Raw genomic sequence first — 19,277 nt, 5'->3', positions numbered from 1 at the left:
GTCAGCTATTTCCAAGAGAAAAGCCAGAGGAAAACCATTTGGCTTACCTGTGGCCAGCACCCTTCCTCAACCTCCTTTGGAAAGCTGTCACACCCTGTGCTTCACTTGGGGAGGTGAAATTGGGTCCCTCTCAATGGGACCATGCTTTCGGCCTTCAATTATAGAAAGGTTTAGGTTGGAAGGGACCTTAAAGATCATCTAACTTGGAACAAGCTGCCCAGAGAGGTTGTGGAGTCTCCTTCTCCAGGGACATTTAAAACCTCGCCTGGACACGATCCTGTGTCATGTGGTCTGAGTGAACCCACTCTAGCCGGTGGGTTGGACTAGATGATCTCCAGAGGTCCCTTTCAACCTCAACCACTCTGTGATTCTGTGATTTTGTAGTTCCAACCACCCTCCCATGGGCAGGGACACCTTCCACTAGATCAGGTTGCCCAAAGCCCCGTCCAACCTGGCCTTGAACACTTCCAGGGAGGAAGCAGCGACACGGTGCTTCACTCACTCCTATTCTACAAGATGGGAAACCTCTCTCCCCTAGGAGACAGGAGGTCTGTGGACAGCTGGAGACCCTGGGGACAGCTGTGCCTGTTGTATGTTCATGAGGCATAGGAGCAGCAGAGTCTTATAGTCACAAATGAAAAGATGCCATCCCAGGACTGCACCACTTGTCCTCCTTTAGCAATTGAATCAGGAGACACCAGAAGTTGTCTGGGTTGAACAGGCTCTTTGCAGATCGATGGCACAGGGTCCGCATGTTGCATGGCAAGCCCGGTGACAGATCCGGCCCAGATGACAACCGCAGAGCCCTCCAGCGCCTGCCTCAGCTCTGCCCGTCCTAGGTTTTAATTTTCTCGGAGGGTGACGGCGGGCAGCTCCGGTTGACGTCAATGCAATTGCGTTAGCGCTGCTGGAAACCAGCCCCGTGTCGTCTGCCACGGCAGAGCCCACTCGGAGCACGGCGGCTCACAAAGTCGTTTGGCGTAGATTAGGTTGGGTGAGATGGATTGCTGGGTTCCTAAATAGGACAGAGAGATAAGAATAATGGATGGATGGTCAAAGAGCAACCATGCTTTAGGTAGATGAATAAATCACTTTGATTGTTCATGTATAAACAGCAGATGCCAGGAGGCCTTGGCTTTGCATCCAATTTGAGTCCTATGATTGTGTTTAAGGATCTAAAAGCCATTTGAAATGGGCTTCGTTAATTGAGGAAACCCCACTCGTGCTTCTGCGACAGTGTCAGGGTCACTCAGCGCACGGTGGCTGGCTGGGTCCCCTGGGAACCTCCATCCTGAGATGCCACGTCCCTGTGCCACCTTTCACAGAATCATAGAGCAGTTTGGGTGGGAAGGGACCTTCAAAGCTCATCTAGTCCAAACCCCTGCCATGAGCAAGGGCATCTTCACCCAGCTCAGGTTGCTCAGAGCCCCATTCAGCCTGGCCTGGGATGTCTCCAGGGATGGGGCAACCACCACCTCTCTGGGCAACCTGGGACAGTGTTTCACCACCCTCAGTGTAAAAAATTTCTTCCTCGTGTCTGGCCTGAATCTCTCTTCCGTTAGTTTAAAATCATGATCTCTTGTCCTATCACAACAGGCCCTGTGAATACATCTGTTTCCATCTTTCTCATAAGCCCATTTCCTGGGGAAGAAGAGGTGCCCAGGACAGGGAGAGGAGCCGTGTCCTCCTGCCGAAGGAGGATGTCTTTAAGACCTGCCTTCCTCTGCCAACCTGTCTGCACCAGCCACAGACCACCCGTTCTCCTGGGTTGCACCTGGGAGCAGGGAGGGTCTTCAAGAGGCTTCACAGTATATGCAGTGCCCTTAGTTTCAAAGGATGCTCAGCTCCAGCATGTCCAGCATCTGGACATGGGGTGATACAGGGTCAGCATTGTGGGGACATCTCCAGCCTGGCCTCTTCATGCAGCAGAGCATTGAGTTTGTTCATGGCTCAGCGGGGTGGCATCCACTGGGCTCCCAGTCCATAACATGGGGACACATTTCTCACTCAAACTGGAGGTCCATGTGTGCCTGATTTCACCAGAAAACATTGCTCAAACAGGAGCTGTGGATATTCCCATGTATATCTGATCTTGTCAGGATCTGTGCTGCAGACACATGGAAATGCCATGGCAGCTGTGGACTGGAGAGGAGAAACAAGCCCTGCGAAACCCCGTGAGCCAACCAATGGTGTCTATCTCTTGATCCATGACTCCCACCAGCCCTTTAATTTCCCTTCAGCAATGGAGCAAGCCAGGATGATGCTCTAACCATCCCCTCCCGGTGCAGCCGGGGTCCTGGATGCAATTCTGCTCCTTTACCAAAAGCTGATACAACCCATCCCACCAGCCGCCCCCCTCCTTCTAAGTCTGCTCATTGCCTTAATAACCCTCTGATCAATCTCAGAAGGAACCAGCAACATGGGAATGGCAGATGGGGAACAGAGCATGAATATTAATTAGCAATGAATTCCAAACAGAGGACTTTAATTACATTAAGAGCACAGGCTTGGAGGCAGTGACTTAGTTCCTGCTGTAAATCTGTTGACAGGTCATTTGCCACAGTGGTGTCGGTGCTCCTTAATGAACGAATATATACATTTCAAGTGCTGGTGTATGGAGGGAAATAGGATCTTGCTTCCAAAAATGCAAAAGCAAGGCACCACCCCAGTAAGAGGGCTTAATTCCCTGGCAGGATTCAGAGAAGTAATTATTAGTATAATTACCTGGTAATGATACAGGGAGCCAGGAGCTCTGCTCACAAGGCTGGAAACCTCCTGTGCATCATCAGCCAGATCTGCTGCTTTGTTATATGTGGTCTGGTCACTGGGGGGAGACCAAGAACCATAGTGTGTTGGGTGGGTGCCGGGGTCCCCACCGCACCAGCACACATGGGTGTGTGTGGTGTGCCTGGACTGCTGCCTGCTTCGGACGTAGGCGCCCAAGGATTCCCCTCGCGTTGGGGCAAGATTGCCGTGGTGTTTTGCCACAGTGGCCTTTTAGAATCTTACAACGGTTTGGGTTGGAAGGGACCTTCCAAGCTCCCCCAGTGCCACCCCTGCCACAAGCAGGGACATCTTCACCAGCTCAGGTTGCTCAGAGCCCCATCCAGCCTGGCCTGGGATGTCTCCAGGGAAGGGGCATCCACCACCTCTCTGGGCAACCTGGGCCAGGCTCTCACCACCCTCAGTGTATAAAAAATGCCTTCCTTGTGTCTGGCCCGAATTTCCCCTCCTTTAGTTTAAAACCACTCCTCTTGCTTGAGAAGAACATGAGTGTGTGTTCATCCTTTCTTCCATCTTCTCACCAGGCCTTTGACCTGCCCCAAGGTGGGACATGAACAAACTGGGTGGCACAGGCTGGTGGCACAGATGTGACTCGGAGGCTGGGAGCTGCTTCAGTGGCTGACACACAGCTTCCCCCACCTCGCCACCCTGCCTATGGCTCTCCCAGCAAGTCTATTTTTATTTATCTCTTCTGAAAATGAGTGGGGAGGGCAGAGGTGTTTCCTTATTGTGATGATCTTGTCCGAAACCCAAATACTTAAAACCCTGCTGGCCAGCTTTTAAGAGCTCAGTCTGACTCTTTCACGCTTCTTTTTATTGCTTGCTGCCAAATTACAGAGCAGGTTCTCCTCGCTGGCCTGGGAGCAAAGTAGAGAATGTCGCAGTGACAGCGTGTTTTGGACCAGCAGTCAGGAGACACCTCTAATTCACGGTGCCGAGCAGTGCCAAAAAGTCCTGCTTTACCTTGAGGGCAAAGCTCAGAAATATGGCCCCTTCATCTCTACCTCAGCCAGCATGCTCATTTTCTCTTCATTTTTCTCCATTTCCTCTTACAGCAGCTGTTCCCTGGCTGGGGTCAGATGGAGATATGCTAAAATGGGAGTTTGAGGAGCTGCTGAGCTTTGCAAAGCTGCTGTGCCAGGGTGGCATGACCCATTTTTCCCCTCCTCTTGTCCTTCAGGTACCTGTGCTGGATTAAATATTTGCTCTGTGTCTTATGGATTGGCTCAGGCAAAGGGCTTTTCTGCACGGACAACTTGTGAAAGTGTATATAAATGCAAGAGGCAGAGCAAAGGCTATCTGGAGATGGCGAGGCATGTTTGTACAAGTAATTACGCCGACACTCCTGCAAGGAAAGTCATGCTCAACCAACGAAGAGATGTTATCGTGTGAGTAGAGTGTCTGAGAGGGACTAACAAGCAGATGTTGGTGTGGGACGGTGAAAAGGTGGCAAGGTCGTGTAATTATTTCACCGGGACTTACCACTGGAGCTGCCGTGAGCACGGTGCTCTCCTGCCGGCAGCCCTTGGCTCTGCTGGGCTGGGATTTTGGAAGCCTGAGCCAGTCCCTGCTGTGTTTGTACCAATATGTTCCTTCTGCAGGTGTCTGCAGAGCTCACATCTTCCTCCAGGATCCTGCCCCTGCCACTGGCAATGGAGCCGGGTGGCATCGTGACGCTCTTCTCTTTGGCAGATGCTGCTCACCCAGCTGGTATATGGAGATGCACTTGAAGAATCCAGACTTAATGGGGCTGAAACTCCCCAACGACAGTGGCAGAATGGAAGGGAAAGGCTGATTCCATTTCTCCCTCTTCTTTTTTATGTATGCTTTTCCTCCATGGCTTCTGGAAGAGTTACATTATGTAAAAGTAGATAACTCCCTGCTTTTTGTGAGTGGTTGGAATAATTTTCAATATCTGAGACACCCCATCTGGCAAAGGTCATGCTCTGTTCTCTAGATGGTCTTAATTTAGCACCTGCAAGTTCTTGCTGAAGTGCAAAACTCAGGCTTGCAGAAAGACCCCTGGAGACTACTGTATAGGCAACGTCTTCCTGATGTAGAGATGTGAGCATCCTGCTGAGCTTCTGTATCATCCTCACCTCCCAAATGGAAGTAAATGGTTTTTACTGGAGGTTTGCAAGAGCCCTGCAAAGCACAGCTCTGCTGCAGCTCGGGGCTCAGTGTGACACCCAGGTTTGCTCCGAAATAGCTGCACCTGATGATGATGCACCAAACCACCTACAAAGGGCTGTAGTTGTTGCATTGATGAGTGCTCAGCTCTTTGGCTTCCTCCATGTGCTCCCGCCATCCCTGCTGCAGTGGGGCTGCCGTGGGGCTGGATGTCTGCAGGCTGTGTGGCTCTGAGCAAAGGTGGGGAGGCAGATGGGAGGTGTGAGGAGGATGGAACAGACATATCCTTGGCTGGTTGCTCTTCGCTGTGTTCATTCCTTGACTCTGCTGCCAAAGCAGTTAAGGTTGGCCCGTTGGATTCTTGTGGTGGGTATAGCTGAATTCAGCAGAGGGGCTTGGAGAAAGCATTGTCACCAAATTCACAGGGCCAAACAGCACAGGGAATGCCTACTAGGTGTCGTAGGGTGGAGGGGCTGGAGGGACCCAGCCTTCCTGTCAGACCTTGGAGAATCCAGGTGAAAATACCTGTGGGAGGTCTCCCCAGTTGTCTCTTGTCCCTTACAAAATGTGCCCAACTTCGGGGCCCAAACACACGACAGATGGGGCTCTGGAGGTTCCACTGCTGGATTTTAAGGTGTGCAGACTCCTGCCAGTGCTGGCACTGGTGACAACCACACACCAGGGCTTATCTCCAGACCCACCAGGAGCAGGAAACACAGTGAGTTCCCAAGCAAACCACTGGTGCGGGAGGCCAGCGTCTCTGACCTCCGGGGGTCCTGCGCCTTTGAACAGGCTCCTAATCTGCTTGGGAAAGGCAGGCAGACTCGGGAGGGAGAGGAGGCAGAGCTGAGGCTGTGCCCTGAGCAGGGTTGCTGTCGCTCGCGGCTTTGATTTCTGAGGCTTGCTGTCTCAGGCTCGCAAGATTTGCCTGCCTGGCCATGAACAAAAAAAGCTGAATTCTCCTGGAGCTTTTATTCCCCATGTCAAGATCACCAGTGGTTTCCTGAAGAGGAGTCACGGCAGAGGAAGGCATTTCTTGATGGCTTTTGACAGGCATGGGGAAAAGCAGGGCTCAGCCTCTACCCCAGCTGAAGAGCTGCTTTCTGCCTTCCCCACACAGGGAAAACCCCGCTCCTCTGTTGGGGTCACCCCACAGCCATGGCTCGGCATCTTGTTTTGATTCCCACCATCCAGCATCCTTTCTCTTACTCCTGAGCAAATCTGAACTGCAGCTGGATCCTGCCTGGGATGAGCATCTCCAGCCAGATGCTGCATGCAAGGATTCCTGGAAGATGCCCAGTCATTACATTCCTTGGCCAAGGCAGCCTGGCTCTGAGCTGGGACCTCTAACAGATGCCACCTGACTTCCTCGAGAGACAGAAAACGTGACAAGGGCACATTGCCACCACTCCGACATCTTTGAGTCCCTTGGCTTATCCCCAGGGCCAGTCTTCACTTTACAAGCAGCAAAATCATCACATTGGCCAAGCTAATTGTGCCTTTTTTTTTTTTTTTTTAAGGGAAAAAATATATATGTGTAAACTACCCAAATTATACGGATTTACTCTGTAGCTGGCAGTGGTGCTGGCATGGGAACACCATCCCAGCATCTCTGATCCCCAGATGCTGACCCAACCCAGTGAGGTGCCCCCATGGTCTTGCCCTCCTCATCCTCACCAGCCTCCTCCAGGCCCCACCTTGGCAGCCAAGCTGTGAGGGGAACCTGCCTGCGTGTGGACGCAGGTTGCGCTGAAGCCTGCACCGGGAATGATTCATGCCCTTGCCTGCCTGCTCCGATGATTCCTTAAATCTGGACAGGCTCAGGCTCAGGCAGGCAGGACAGAGGGAGCCAGGGGCTTGGCATGATGGGGGGGGGGCTTCTTCTGCTCTCACCCATCTTCCCCACCAAAAAGGGGTCTCCTTGGTGGGCTTTCACTCCTCCTTTCTAGCTCCTGCTCCACACCAGCCCAACAGCCAGCAGAGCTATTTGTTTGCGGGTGTCATTTTGTCAAGCAAGCGGCTTAACCCAGGCCAGAGCCTATATATAGAGGCATCGCTTGGGTGCATTTTTGGAGGATTTTATTGCTCTGATGCTGGATTTGTCCCAGCCAGGCTGTCCCTGAGGAGGCAGCGCTGCCGAACCCCTCAGAAAGCAGCAGATGCTACTGAGGGTCTCATGGTCTTGCTTCCTTGGAGTACCTGGTCTGATGACCGGATAGGGCAGGATGTTTTGCAGAAAGATGATTAATAACTGCTTAATAAGGTTACCACCATTCAAAACAAGCCATCCCGTGGGATCCTCTCTTATCAGACCCTGGTAGACAGGGCTATCAGGAGCTTAGTTCATTCCTGAATGAATACGCATTACAAGCAACTCTTGCTGGCGTTGGCCCCAGGACAACACTCTTGCTGGGTCACCTCCCCAGTGCCAAGTGCCGAGCTGGGTTGTCTCCATGTCCCCACTGCTGACGAACGGGTACCACTTTGTGGGGTACGAGCAGGAGAGCTGCAAACCTCTTCTCACCTCCTCCCCGTGGGAGATGGGCATTTGTGTTGTGCTTGGATGTTGTTCACACCCCAAAGGTCCTCGAGAGCTCCTCGAGCTCCTTTGTATGAACCATCGCTGCTCTGCCTGGCCTTGTTTGCCCTCTGTGTGTCCTTACTTTCTGTCCAGAACCTCCAGCCCATGCCCATGCCCTTACCTTACATCTAGCTTCCCCCTTCCCAGGGAGTTGGTGAAGCACAGTGCTCACCTCCCTCCTAACCCTCAAGTTTTTCCAGCACTGGTACTTTTTTTCTATCCCCCCACTAAAGCATCAGCCCCCCGTCACCTCCTCCCATCACGCTCCCACCTTGAGAAGACAAAAAAACCCAACAAACCAACCCCAGCCCCATGCAGCCAGCTCCTGCTGTTTGTTCTTAAATCCCTTCCCTCCTGCCTCGCTGGTTTGAAAGCCTGTACCCTGGAAGGGGCCTCTCAGCTTTCGCTGGCAACCCTGCTTCAGACTGACCGCCACAGATAGTGTTTGAGAGTAAAAAAATATTATATATATATAAAATAATAATAATGAAAAGAAAGGAAAAAAAAAATCTCTTCTTGCTGAATCTTCTTACTGAAGTTTTCTTAGTCTCCCGCGCCGCGTGCTGGCGTGATGGTGTTTTGGGAACCAAGAGGAATCTTTGGGGGCTTGTTTTGTCTTTAAGCAGCTCTCCCCTGGCAGCGCCGGTGCTGTACCCTCCAGCAGGGCGATGAGTGAGATACTTCTCCCACCAGTGTCTGCTCCCTCGGTGCATCTATGGGTTTGTTTTGGGGTTTTTTTTGGCTTTTGGATGTGGCTTTTTTCCTCTCACCCAGATAAGGTGTCTCCAGCCCACCTTTCTGCACGTGTCAAACAGAGGGGATCATTGTTTGGGGAAGGAAAAAAAAAAGAGAGAGAAAAAGCAGCAAAATCTCTGGCTCAGGAGGGACCCCTGGGTCTCTTTGCCCATGCTGAGCCCAAGAGCACCTTTCCCTTTGCCAGGGGAGGGCTGAGGGAGGGGGGTGTCCTCTCCTTTTGCCTTCTTTCTCAACCCCAGGTGATGGAGATAGAGGATGGAGGTGAGATGGGCAGGCAGATATCGCACCCTGAGCTCCAACAAGAAAAAACATGGGCACGTTTCAATTTAGAAAGAAAAAAAATAAATAAAAGAAAAAAAGGAACCAAGAGCCCTATTGCCGAGCCGGGGAAGGAGAGAGGCAGCGAGCGGGGCTGTGGGAAGGCTGATGGGTCAAGCCAAGAGAAGCCCAGGACAGGGCAGGTGCTGCCCCAAATCCCCGGGGGCGGGAAGAGATGCGGAGGGGACCCAACGCCCTTCGGTCGTTGGGTCCCCTCCGCATCCCCTCCCCGCCAGCATCCTGGGCAGAGCCCGGGAGGGCGGAGGGAAAGGAGGGCGATGCACCGCTCGGGGTTTATTAGATTGGACATAATCATCTTTAAATAAAGCAGCCCCCCCCTCCACACACCTCCTTGGCGGGGGGGAGCGGAGCGCCCCGGGGTTTTCTAGATAAGGGCGTCTAACGCATCCCCCGCTCCCGCAGGCAGAGCCGGGCAGCGCACAGAAGCCGCAGACTGGCCGCCGTGCCCCGGGAACCCCGGCTGCAGGCAGAAAGGGGGGTCCCCACCGCGGTGCTCTCACCCTCCTTCTCCTCCTCCTCCTCTTCCTCCTCCTCCCTCAGGAGCAGAAAGGAGGAGAGCGGTGCCGGGGAAAAGTTGGGGGCAGCGGCTGCGGCGGGGTCCAGGGGAGGATGCCCCAGTGCTGCCGCGCGCCGCCCCCCTGAGCGCCCCTATTCCCCGGGGCCACCCGCCCCGGTCCCTTTCGTCCCCAAGGAGGATGCTGCTCGGCGGGGCCCCCCTGGCCGCGCTGCTACTGGCGCTGCTCAGCCTGGCCCGCGGGGACCCCCGGCCCCCCGAATCCCCGCGACTCTCCGCTTGCGGGATGGAGGGGCCGAGCCGCCGTGCCGCCCCCCCGCATCACCCCTACGGGCTGTACCCACAAGGTCCCGGGGTGCTCGGCGCTGCAACCCCGCCGGGCTCCGGGCGGCCGCGGGGCCGGAGAGCGCGGGGAGTCGGGGGAGGTGAAGAGGAGCCGTGGGGCGAGGCGGAGAGCCAGGTGCGGAGGGAAAAGCTGCGAGGCCGGGAGCCGCAGGTGCCGAGCCCCCACCGGGAGCGGTCGCTGCCCGCCCTGTACTTCTCCGGCGGCCGGGAGCAGCTGGCGGCGCGGCCGGAGGCGCTGCCCGCCATCCCGCGGGAGGAGTTCACGCTGGAGGTGTGGGTGAAGGCGGAGGGCGGACAGAGCAACCCGGCAATCATCGCAGGTAAACTCCGTCCCGCCGGCGGGCAGGCAGGGAGGGATGGGGACCCGACTTTTCACCCCCGCCCCAAACCCCCGTGGAGGGGCTCGCCTTGCCTTTTGCGCTGTGGCAGGTGACACCACGCGTCCCCACCCGTGTCCTTAGCACACCAGGCGTGAAATATTCCTCCTTCCCTTGATACCAAACCCTAAAACATCCCCTTTCCTCTCTTCCCTCCCTCCCGCCCCGTCCTTCCAGCCCGGCCTCTCCGGCTCCTATTTAGTTTCTCCCTCTCCTCCCGCCAGGAGCTGTAAAGTCCCTTTGGGGAACACGCTCCGCCCGACCCGCACCCCATTCCTCCTTCCGCTGGCCACAGGCACGTCGGAGGCTTTCCGGGGCTCCCCACCGGGCGAAGTGGCCGCGGGTCTGTGCGCTCCCCACCCGCCCTGGCCGGTCCCGACGAGTCCCCGGGCCGGGCGGCCGCACGGTGGCAGCCGCGCCGCACGTACGGCCCCGACCCCGGCATCATCTTCCCCCCGCCAAACCCCGGGCACCTGGCCCCGAGGGCCCTGCAGAGCGGCCCCCCCGGGGCAGAGGGAGGCCCCAGAAGGTTTTTCTACCGGGAGTTACCCCTTCACCTCACCAAGCTAAGAAACAGGCAGGTGATGGGGAGCCTTAGGAGACAGAGTGGATGGGCACGGAGCCGGGCAGATGTCACCTTCATGTGGCTGTGCCAAGATGGGTGTTTGTGGCAGGGTAAAAGCACAGCAGGGCAGTGCAGTGATGCTGAACGGGGCTGGGAATGGGTGGCAGCACCAAGATGTCTTGCTCCCATGGGATGCCTGGGGTCCCTCTCAGAACAGCACGGGGGCTGCTGTGTTTCTGTGCCATCCTGACCAACCAGCTCATTTGGGAAACCCTCCCTCTATCCTGACTTTTCCTCCACTTGCAATCCTTGCATTGAGCCGCCACTCTGCTTCACACATTGCCTGGCTTCTTTCATTAGTTTATCTCCATAGTTTATTGGGGCAACAACTGGACCTTTGCTGTGGAAGAGGGAGGAGGGACAGGCTAGAAGCTGGGTGGCAGAGGGGGAAAGCAGCTGTGTACCTAGTGTTTGCCTCGCTGTCTGCCCTCCCACCGGGGTCCAGCAGCTCGGGATGCATGGAACGTACTTCCCAGCCGTTGCATCGCAGCAGAGTTGTTTGCATCTGGAGGTCTGGCCTGCAGGTGCTGGGGTTTGCTTTTTCCAGTGTTTTGTCTTTTTTAAATTATTTTTTTTTGTTAACTTCATTGTGGAGGGTGGGATGGTTATTAGCACTGAGGGTGCTGCCTGTGAGCACTGACAGTCACCCGGGTAATATCCCCCAGCCTCCCTGCTCCGGGGTTTGAGTCAGCCCCAGGCACCTCCGGCTGCCTGAGTCACTGGCCGTTTCTCACCGTCTCCCTGCAGCTGAGGCCGCGGGGCCCGGGTGCAGGTGGCAAAGGAGGGACAGGCCAGTGTCGCTGAGCATTTCATGTGAGCAGGTGATGCAGGTGGCTGCCAGCCCTTCGGCAAGTGCTGAATCTGCCTCCAACTTGCTGCTCCTGCTCTGTTGGTGGAGAGCGGACCCAGCACTGAGGTGGTCCAAAGCTGTGGAGGAGCTGGAGATGCTCCAGGTGTCTGTGCATGAGGGAAGGCAGGAGGAAAGCAGGGCAGAGCCGAGTATCTCCTAGAGTCATTGCTTGGGAGGCAAGGACAGGGTGAGCAGCTTTGTCTGGGCAAAGCAAGCTGTCCTGTTGGTTGATGTGGCTGCTGCCTGGACTGAAGGCTCAGGAATTGAGGCTTTGTTCCCATAGATGTCACATTTTGCCTTTAAAGCCACCCTGGTGGAGCCGTTCATCCCTCTTAGCCCCTCTTGCATGGGAGGAATTCTGCTGGGGTATAACCCCAGCACCCTGCCACAGCTGCCACCAGAGAAGGAGAGTGGTCCCTCTTCCATGTCCTCCTCATTTTGAGCAGCAGATTATAGTATTTTCATGTGATGTAATTTCTTTTTCCTCCTTTTGTCATCCCTCCATCCACACTTGATCTGCTTCTGGTAAACCCCAAGGGGGTTTCCCCTGGTGCCAGGCTGAGGTTTGATTTTACTGAGATCAAAGATGGTTTTGTTGGGTCAGAAGATCCCTCACCAAGCACTCCCAGACGTCTGCTGTGTCTAAGTCTAGGTGCCCTCCTCAGGTTCCCAAGATGCTCACCAGCACAAGCTCTGAGGGGTGACCACCCTCTCAGGCTGCCTGTTGTGCTCTTGGCCTGTCAGACCCTTCAGAGCTTTAGCTGATAATTTTCCCCGGTATCTGAGTCTCAAAGTGTGGCTGAACTATTCCTCGAGCTGCAAAGCTCCTGGCTCCCATGGGAGAAGTTGCTGCTTTGAGTGTGGTCTTTATACAGTGGTGCACTTCATCTCTTTCGAGGCTTTTTCTCCATCAGACACTGTTCCTGGCAGACAACCTCCTCTTCATTTTGTCTACCGTTGCAAACAACTCTTGTTTTAAACCCCAGAATTATCACCCTAAGTACATACAAACATCACAAAACAGGTTAGAGCTCCCCTTTCTCACCTGGCAGAGCAGAGTTGCTCTTACAGGTGCTGAGGAGATCACCTTGCACTTCCTCTACAAATGGCTCTTTCCCTTCCTGGTTGGTTTGCCCCATGACAAAATACCAAGTTCTCTGGCAAATTTCAGGCTCTTGAAAATGGTCCACTGGCGGTTTCTGGTGGAGATGCTTGTGAGATGTCAGGACCTGGTGCTGGACATCTCTGCTTCACTGGTATACTGTTGCAGACGTGATCTTGGCCTTACTTGCATCCCTTTGGGGAAGCCTCCAGACCTCACATAAGGTTCTTTTGGACAGTTTTGAACTCGTCAGGCACTTCCAGGCTGGGCTTGGCCTCAAGATGGGTTTGTGATAATGCTCACTCACACTCACCCTAGAATGCTGTTCCACCCCTGACACTGTTTACCCCATTTTTTTCCTTAGTGTTTAATCAAATTTGGGGCACTTTATATCATTTCAAGGTGAAACGCATAAATTTTCCTATGAGATGAGGTATCAAGCCTTGTTTCCTCAGCCCCAGCAAGGACCAAATACTAGGAGATGGCTTTTGAGCATGCAGGTCTAAGCACCTTTCAGCCAGCACCCAGCCCAAAAGCACTCTCCAGCTTTGCCTTCTCATCCCTGCAAGGCTCCTTTGCCTGCCTCCTGCTTTTTGGCTTCTCCCCATCTCAGCTTCCCCTGCTCTTTCTGCTTCCCTTTCACAATCCACCAGAAAACAAGAGCTGGCCGAAGCCCATCCGCCCACGGAGGCTTTGTAGTGAGCGGTGGCAGGGATCCACGCCCGGGCTGGGTACGATTGTGGGACGGCCAAGAGGCCACCACCCATCTCGCCCTCAGTGACAGGGATGGATGGAGGGAGGGGTGCTGCTTCCTGGGGTGCAGCAGGGCAGTGAGCTTTGCTGGCCACATTTATGAGGGCTGACAGTGAAGACGTGGGGTCATGGTAACCTGGTTTCAGTCACATCCCCTGGATGAAAGCCAAGAGGTCCTGCTCCTCCTGGAACTCCTGTTTCTATCCTTCTCTACCTCTTTGAAATCCTGGTGGCAGGTAGAGTTTCCCCAAAGCATCATGCTGAGCATCCTCAGGGACAGGTGAGGCAGCAGGACAGGGCAGCAGTGATTTGTTTTGGCCTGTGGTGCTGTGACACCATGGAGATTGGCAGGTGGTGCATGTGATGGAAGCAGCATGGTGAGGGACAGGAGAACCTGTAGAGTAGGGAAAAGCACTCTGTGGCATCAGAAATATCACAGCAGGAGCATAAAAAAGGCCTCTGGGCATGGCAACAGGTTTTGGGAGCATCAAGGTACCATTGCATATGGAAGAAATTTTTTGGGATGAGGAGTGGGAGAGCAGGAGCTCCTGGAAGATGCTCATCCCATCTCATGACCCCATGAACATCCCAGCTGTGGTGACTTAGGACTCCAGAGACATTTTTTTCAAGCAGCATGTGGGTCCATTTGCCCTTGCCAATATTTAAGTGCCTTGTGGCCATGGATTCCCGAGGGCATTCAGCACCTGCGAGCACCACGGGCACTCAGCAGCCTGAGTTTCGGGGAAAGTCGGCAAAGCTCCAGGTCTTGCTCAGCCTAAAGCACAGGTCTGCAACGTGCTCAGGCATACAGGGCTGAGCCTAAAGCTATTCCTGGGGATGGATTTATGCTCGAGAAAGCTTCAGGGGCTGAGGACTGCACCCGCCTGGCTGCAGACAGTGCATCCCCCTCTCTGACCCTCATCTGCCCGCACTGGATGCATGACTGGGAGGAAAACTGGAGCATAAAGGAGAGCTGTAAATCTGCCTGTGAGCTGTTGGGGAAGGAGTCCCCAGAGGAGGCTGTTTTGCTTTGGGTTGCTGTGCTCTAATTCTTAAAAGCTTTGGCCCACAGATAAAAAGCTTGGCCACTAATCTCATCCCACAGGAGGGCTCCTATGGAGAGCAGGTCAGAAACTCCTTGCTCTTCAGCTTTGCCTCCTGTCTGCACTCTTCCTCTCCTCTCCATCCCTCTGCCATCCCTGCTGGCTATGCCACCTGCTCATCCAAATGGTTTTGGACGGGGTCTGGGGTGTCCCTTGTTTCTGCACCCATTGCCCAGCCTTCCTCTGAGGCTGTTAAAACACTGGCCCAGGTTTCCCAGAGAGGTGGTGGATGCCCCATCCATGGAGACATCCCAGGCCAGGCTGGATGGGGCTCTGAGCAACCTGAGCTGGTGAAGATGTCCCTGCTCATGGCAGGGGTGGCACTGGGGGAGCTTTGAAGGTCCCTTTCCACCTAGCCTGTTCAATGATTTACTCATGGCAGTGGTAGCAGCAACAGGAGCTCCCTTGCAGTCCTGCTAAAAGCTGTCCCACTGCTGAGGACCCAGATCATGCTCCAAGGTGGAGTGGCGATGCTCTCTGGTCCTCACCAGCAATTCTCTCTCTCCATCCCCATCCCCGTCCCCGCTGCAGGTGTCTTTGACAACTGCTCACACGTGGCCAGTGACAAGGGCTGGGCACTGGGCATCCGTGCCCTGCAGCTGAGTGGCAAGAAGGACGCCCGCTTCTTCTTCTCCCTCCGCACGGACCGGGCGGCTGCTGCCACCGAGGTGACCAGCTACCACCGCTACCGCCCTGAGGCATGGACCCACCTGGCTGCCAGCTATGACGGACAGTGGATGTCCCTCTATGTGGACGGGACACGGGTGGGCCGCACCGGCGGGCAGGAGGGTCCCCTGCACAGCGCCTTCATGTCCTCCTGCCGCACACTGCTGCTGGGGGGGGATGCCTGGGGGACCGCGCACACTTTCCGGGGACACTTGGCCAGGCTGGCCCTGTGGCAGAGGGCCCTGTCCCAACCCCATCTCCAGCGTACCTTCCTAGAGGGGGTGACCAGAGGGGTGGCAGGGCTGGCTCTGGCCGCTGGCTTCGCCACACCGGAGGAGCACTGGGTGCCGTTTCGGGAAGGCGCCTTCCCCCAGCAGCGGGTGCTGCCATCCCCACCGTCCCCTGTCCTGCGGCCGCTGGGTCCCCCCACCTGCGGGCAGACCGCCTGCGACAATGTGGAGCTGGTCTCCCAGTACAACTGGCACTGGCCGCTGCGCAGTGGGAAGGTGGTGCGGTACCGCGTGGTGAACTTGGTGGAGGACGACGGCGGGCGGCCGACAGTCAGCCAGGAGCAGGTTTGGCGGCAACACCGGGCACTGAATGAAGCTTTCCGACCCTACAACATTTCCTGGCAGCTCAGCTTGCTGGAGGTCCGCAACTCCTCCCTGCGCCACCGCACCGTTCTCCTGGGCTGCGAGCCGAGCAAGGTGGGCAATGAGCGCTGTGACCCTGAGTGCGACCACCCCTTGACCGGCTATGACGGCGGGGACTGTCGCCGGCCCGGCCGCTGCTTCTCCTGGAAGCGCCGCGATGGCATCTGCCACATGGAGTGCAACAACATGTTGGATGACTTTGATGATGGGGACTGCTGTGACCCACGGTTCACCGATGTGGCCAGGACCTGCTTTGACCCCGACTCACCCCAGCGGTAGGTGCGGGGTTTATGGTGGGGGGGTGGCATGTCGAGGGATGGGGTGCACCCTCTCCCTGACATCCACTCTGCACCTGGATGTTGATTCTGATCCACCACTTTCCAGGGTGAGAAGGCAGAGGGGTGTTTTCCCATGGGACAGGGGTGCTTGTCATTGAGGGCAAGTAAATCCCACAGTGTGGGATTGGCACCCCTCTGTGACACCCTGCCATTAAGTGTTTTTCCACCCCAAAATGAGTAGGGAGTGAAGGAGAGCTCCCCTCAGGGGTATTTCCAGTGCAGAGCTGCTGTTCTCCAGCGAAACACCAGTGGGACTGTGGGCACCCTGGGGTGGGCAGAGCAGCCCCATGCAAAGGGTGTTGTGTCCCCTGACCCCCCTGCAAGGGATATAGCAGGGGGATTGCCACCCCTTCCTCACCTTCCCTGGATATGTCTAAAAGCCTGATTTCTCCATTTGTTTTCAAAATATCTTTGCCCGAGTGATGGGGTAGGGAGAAGGAGGTGATGCTGTATGTGCAAGTGGCAAGATTTGGAAAGATGGGTTTCGGTGTGCATGAGCCTCCCTGAATCTCACCCCAGGGAGCAATGCCCATGGGGAGGTGCCCTTGGCTGGGGACAAGCAGGGGCTGAACAAACCCTGCACCTCAAAGCCAAATGCTGGTTTGGGAGCAAATCCCCCTCTTCAGGCAAGGCATGGGATGGCTGCTCAGTGACAGAGGAGGACGTGTGCCTTTCACGTGTGCCACAGGTGCAAAATGCCCTGCATAACATTAGGTGACCTCTGTGCTCCCCGGGGCCCTGTGGAGGCAGCAGCTGGGACGGGATGGAAAGGGGGAGCCCCTCCATGTGATGGGGGACCCCAGGGCAGTGGGGACAGTGTCCTTGGCATAGTCAGTGGCTTGCACACGCTTGCCCTTCTTCCCAGAGCCTCTGAAGTGCTGGTGGTACTGCTGATGGCTTCCAGCGCTCAGGGCTCTGCCAAATGTGCTTTCTGTCCGGAGATGGGGAAGGGAAAAAAAAAATCATGGCTTTTTTTTTTTTTTTAAGTAGTTTTTGTCTTGATGTCAGAGAAAATTGCTCATTCCCTGCTGCTGGCTCCTGGCGATGGGCAGAGGTGACCACCAGAACAGTGCAGCACGATGGCAGCATCTGGGGAGAAAAGCTGCAAGGGAAAGTCTTTGGGACACTTTGATCTCCTTCCTTCTCCTTTACCTTTTTTCCTTTTTTTTCCTGGGTGTGGGAGCAGGTAGGCTGTGGCTATACATCTTTTCTTTCTCAAGACAGCTTCTTTTCTCTGCTGCCCCAGAAGATGGTTTCCTATCCCTGGAAGTCTCTTTGGTGACAGCCACCATCCCCTGTACCTGCCTGTCCCCTGTTTCCCATCCCTGTGGGCAAGCATGGGTAGTGCTTTTCTGAGCACAGAATCATAGAATAGTTTGGGTTGGAAGGGACCTTCAAAGCTCATCCAGTGCCACCCCTGCTGTGAGCAGGGACATGTTTACCAGCTCAGGTTGCTCAGAGCCCCGTCCAGCCTGGCCTAGGGTGTCTCCAGGGATGGGGCATCCACCACCTCTCTGGGCAGCCTGGGCTGGTGTCTCATCACCCTGAGTGTAAAAAATTTCTTCCCCATGTCTAGCCTGGGAATGATGAGCAGCTCTCCTGCTTGCATGCTGCCTCTCCTGCCTGCAGGACGGCTCTCGGCTCATGGTGGCCATGAGCATCCAAGGCCACTTGGCCTTGGCTTCAGCAGGGTAAAAGCTTGGTCCTTGTTCTCTGTGTGCAGTTAGAGAAATGTTTTCATCCTCAGACGAGAAGGGCTCCACCTTAAATTAAAAAAGGCCAAATTTTTGCTGGTATGAATCAGGGCTTCCATTTGTCAGGATTTTCCTAAGAAAGTTGGGAAAGAAATAAAACAAAACAAAATAAAACAAAAACCTTGCTTCTGTGGGAAAGGAATGGGCAAATGGGAACGCTAGGGAAATAACAAATCTTTTGCAATTTTCTTTCCGCAGACCTCATTGGCCTGTGCAGGAGACAAGATTGATTGTTTGTAGCTTAAGCTCTGAAAAATGAAATCCGGTGTGCCCAGCATTTGGGAAATGTGGGGGCATGAGTGGAATCCCGCTGCTGCTGAGCAATTCTGAGCTGTCTTTTGCTGGCTTCTTCAGAAATGCTGGTGGACACCTGGGCTCATCCCTGCTGAGGGTACCCTGGCTTCTGGAGGAGAATAGATATGTTTGTGAGAAAACCACTGGGAAATTGGTAGCATGGGTTTGGGAAAAAACAAAGCAAGCTTGAGCTTGCCCAAGCACATGGCCAGGTTGGTATTTTCTGCCAAAGTTGGTGGGTGAATCCCAAAATACATGAGCAGGCATCCTTAATACAGGGAGGGCATTCAGTGAGAGTTCCCGCTGGGCAAGTACCTCTGGATTTGCCCTTAAGGTGTTATACTTAAATGAACATTTATGATCAGTCCAGACATAAGGAAGAATTTTTTTTACACTGAGGGTGGTGAGAGCCTGGCCCAGGTTGCCCAGAAAGGTGGTGGATGAACCATCCCTGGAGACATCCCAGGCCAGGCTGGACGGGGCTCTGAGCAACCTGAGCTGGTGAAGATGTCCCTGCTCACGGCAGGGGTGGCACTGGGGGAGCTTTGAAGGTCCTTTCCAACCCAAACTATTCTGTGATTCTATGATGATGAGGGGGACAGTGGGGGAATTTATAGAAGGATTTGAAGGGTGGAAGCCCTGATGGCAGAAATAACATGAAATTAAATGTGACAAACTGCAGAAAGGTGGCACAACAGGGGCCTGGTGCTTCGATGTGGACAGCAGCTCTTTGTAGCTGGAGGAGAGCTGGATGCTGCTCCATCAGTCATACCTGCTGGAGAAGCATGTGCCAGAGATTCTGCCATTGCAATGCCAGGGTCTGGTGTAAAACATGCCTTAATTTCCTGCAGACATGCATCTTCTCACAGTGCTTGAGTGCTGTTGTAATTGGTGCTCTTGGAAGGAAAGAAGCAACAGCTCATTAACAGCAATTAACACTCAGTGAGGGTCCCCCTTGGGCAGTTAGTCTGGTGTGTGACACAGTTAATGTGAAAAGAAAACCTGGAGAGGAGTCTGGAGAGCAAAGCAGATAAGGGCAGAGCTGCTGGGCCTTCCATCTCACCACCCAAAAGAATGGCAGAAATAACCAAAGTGACAAAAGGAGGTGAAAAAATGACCAGGTCTCTCCAGCCTCTTGGTGGCCTCCCCTGGGATGGCCACAGCTGTGACATTGAAGTGTACCTGATTAACAGGACACTTGATGGGCTTTAATGAAAGCTTAGCTGGCCTCCCGTCCTAAGGGAAGGATGCTTAATTGGGTTAAGGCTGTTTGGGAGCCTCCTGCTGTTTAAGCTGTGCCTTCAAAAGCTGAT

At 54.7% G+C, this 19,277-nt stretch overlaps 1 protein-coding gene across 1 annotated transcript in view; it reads left to right on the top strand.

Annotated features, from left to right (window-relative positions):
- Positions 1–9,285: 9,285 nt before the first annotated feature.
- PAPPA2 (pappalysin 2) overlaps positions 9,286–19,277 on the top strand; it is a gene marked incomplete at both ends in the record, with an annotated part of 87,830 nt that continues 77,838 nt past the window's right edge. Inside the window, 2 exons of the mRNA XM_080348536.1 lie at positions 9,286–9,769; positions 14,791–15,853. Of these exons, the coding sequence (XP_080204662.1) occupies positions 9,286–9,769; positions 14,791–15,853 (1,547 nt within the window). The remainder of the gene's footprint in view (positions 9,770–14,790; positions 15,854–19,277) is intronic.

The sequence above is a fragment of the Nesoenas mayeri genome (genome assembly GCF_963082525.1).
Source record: "Nesoenas mayeri genome assembly, chromosome: 8".
Lineage (NCBI taxonomy): Eukaryota > Metazoa > Chordata > Aves > Columbiformes > Columbidae > Nesoenas > Nesoenas mayeri.
Note: the sequence above shows the minus strand (reverse complement) of the source record. Positions and strands in the feature narration are given on the sequence as shown.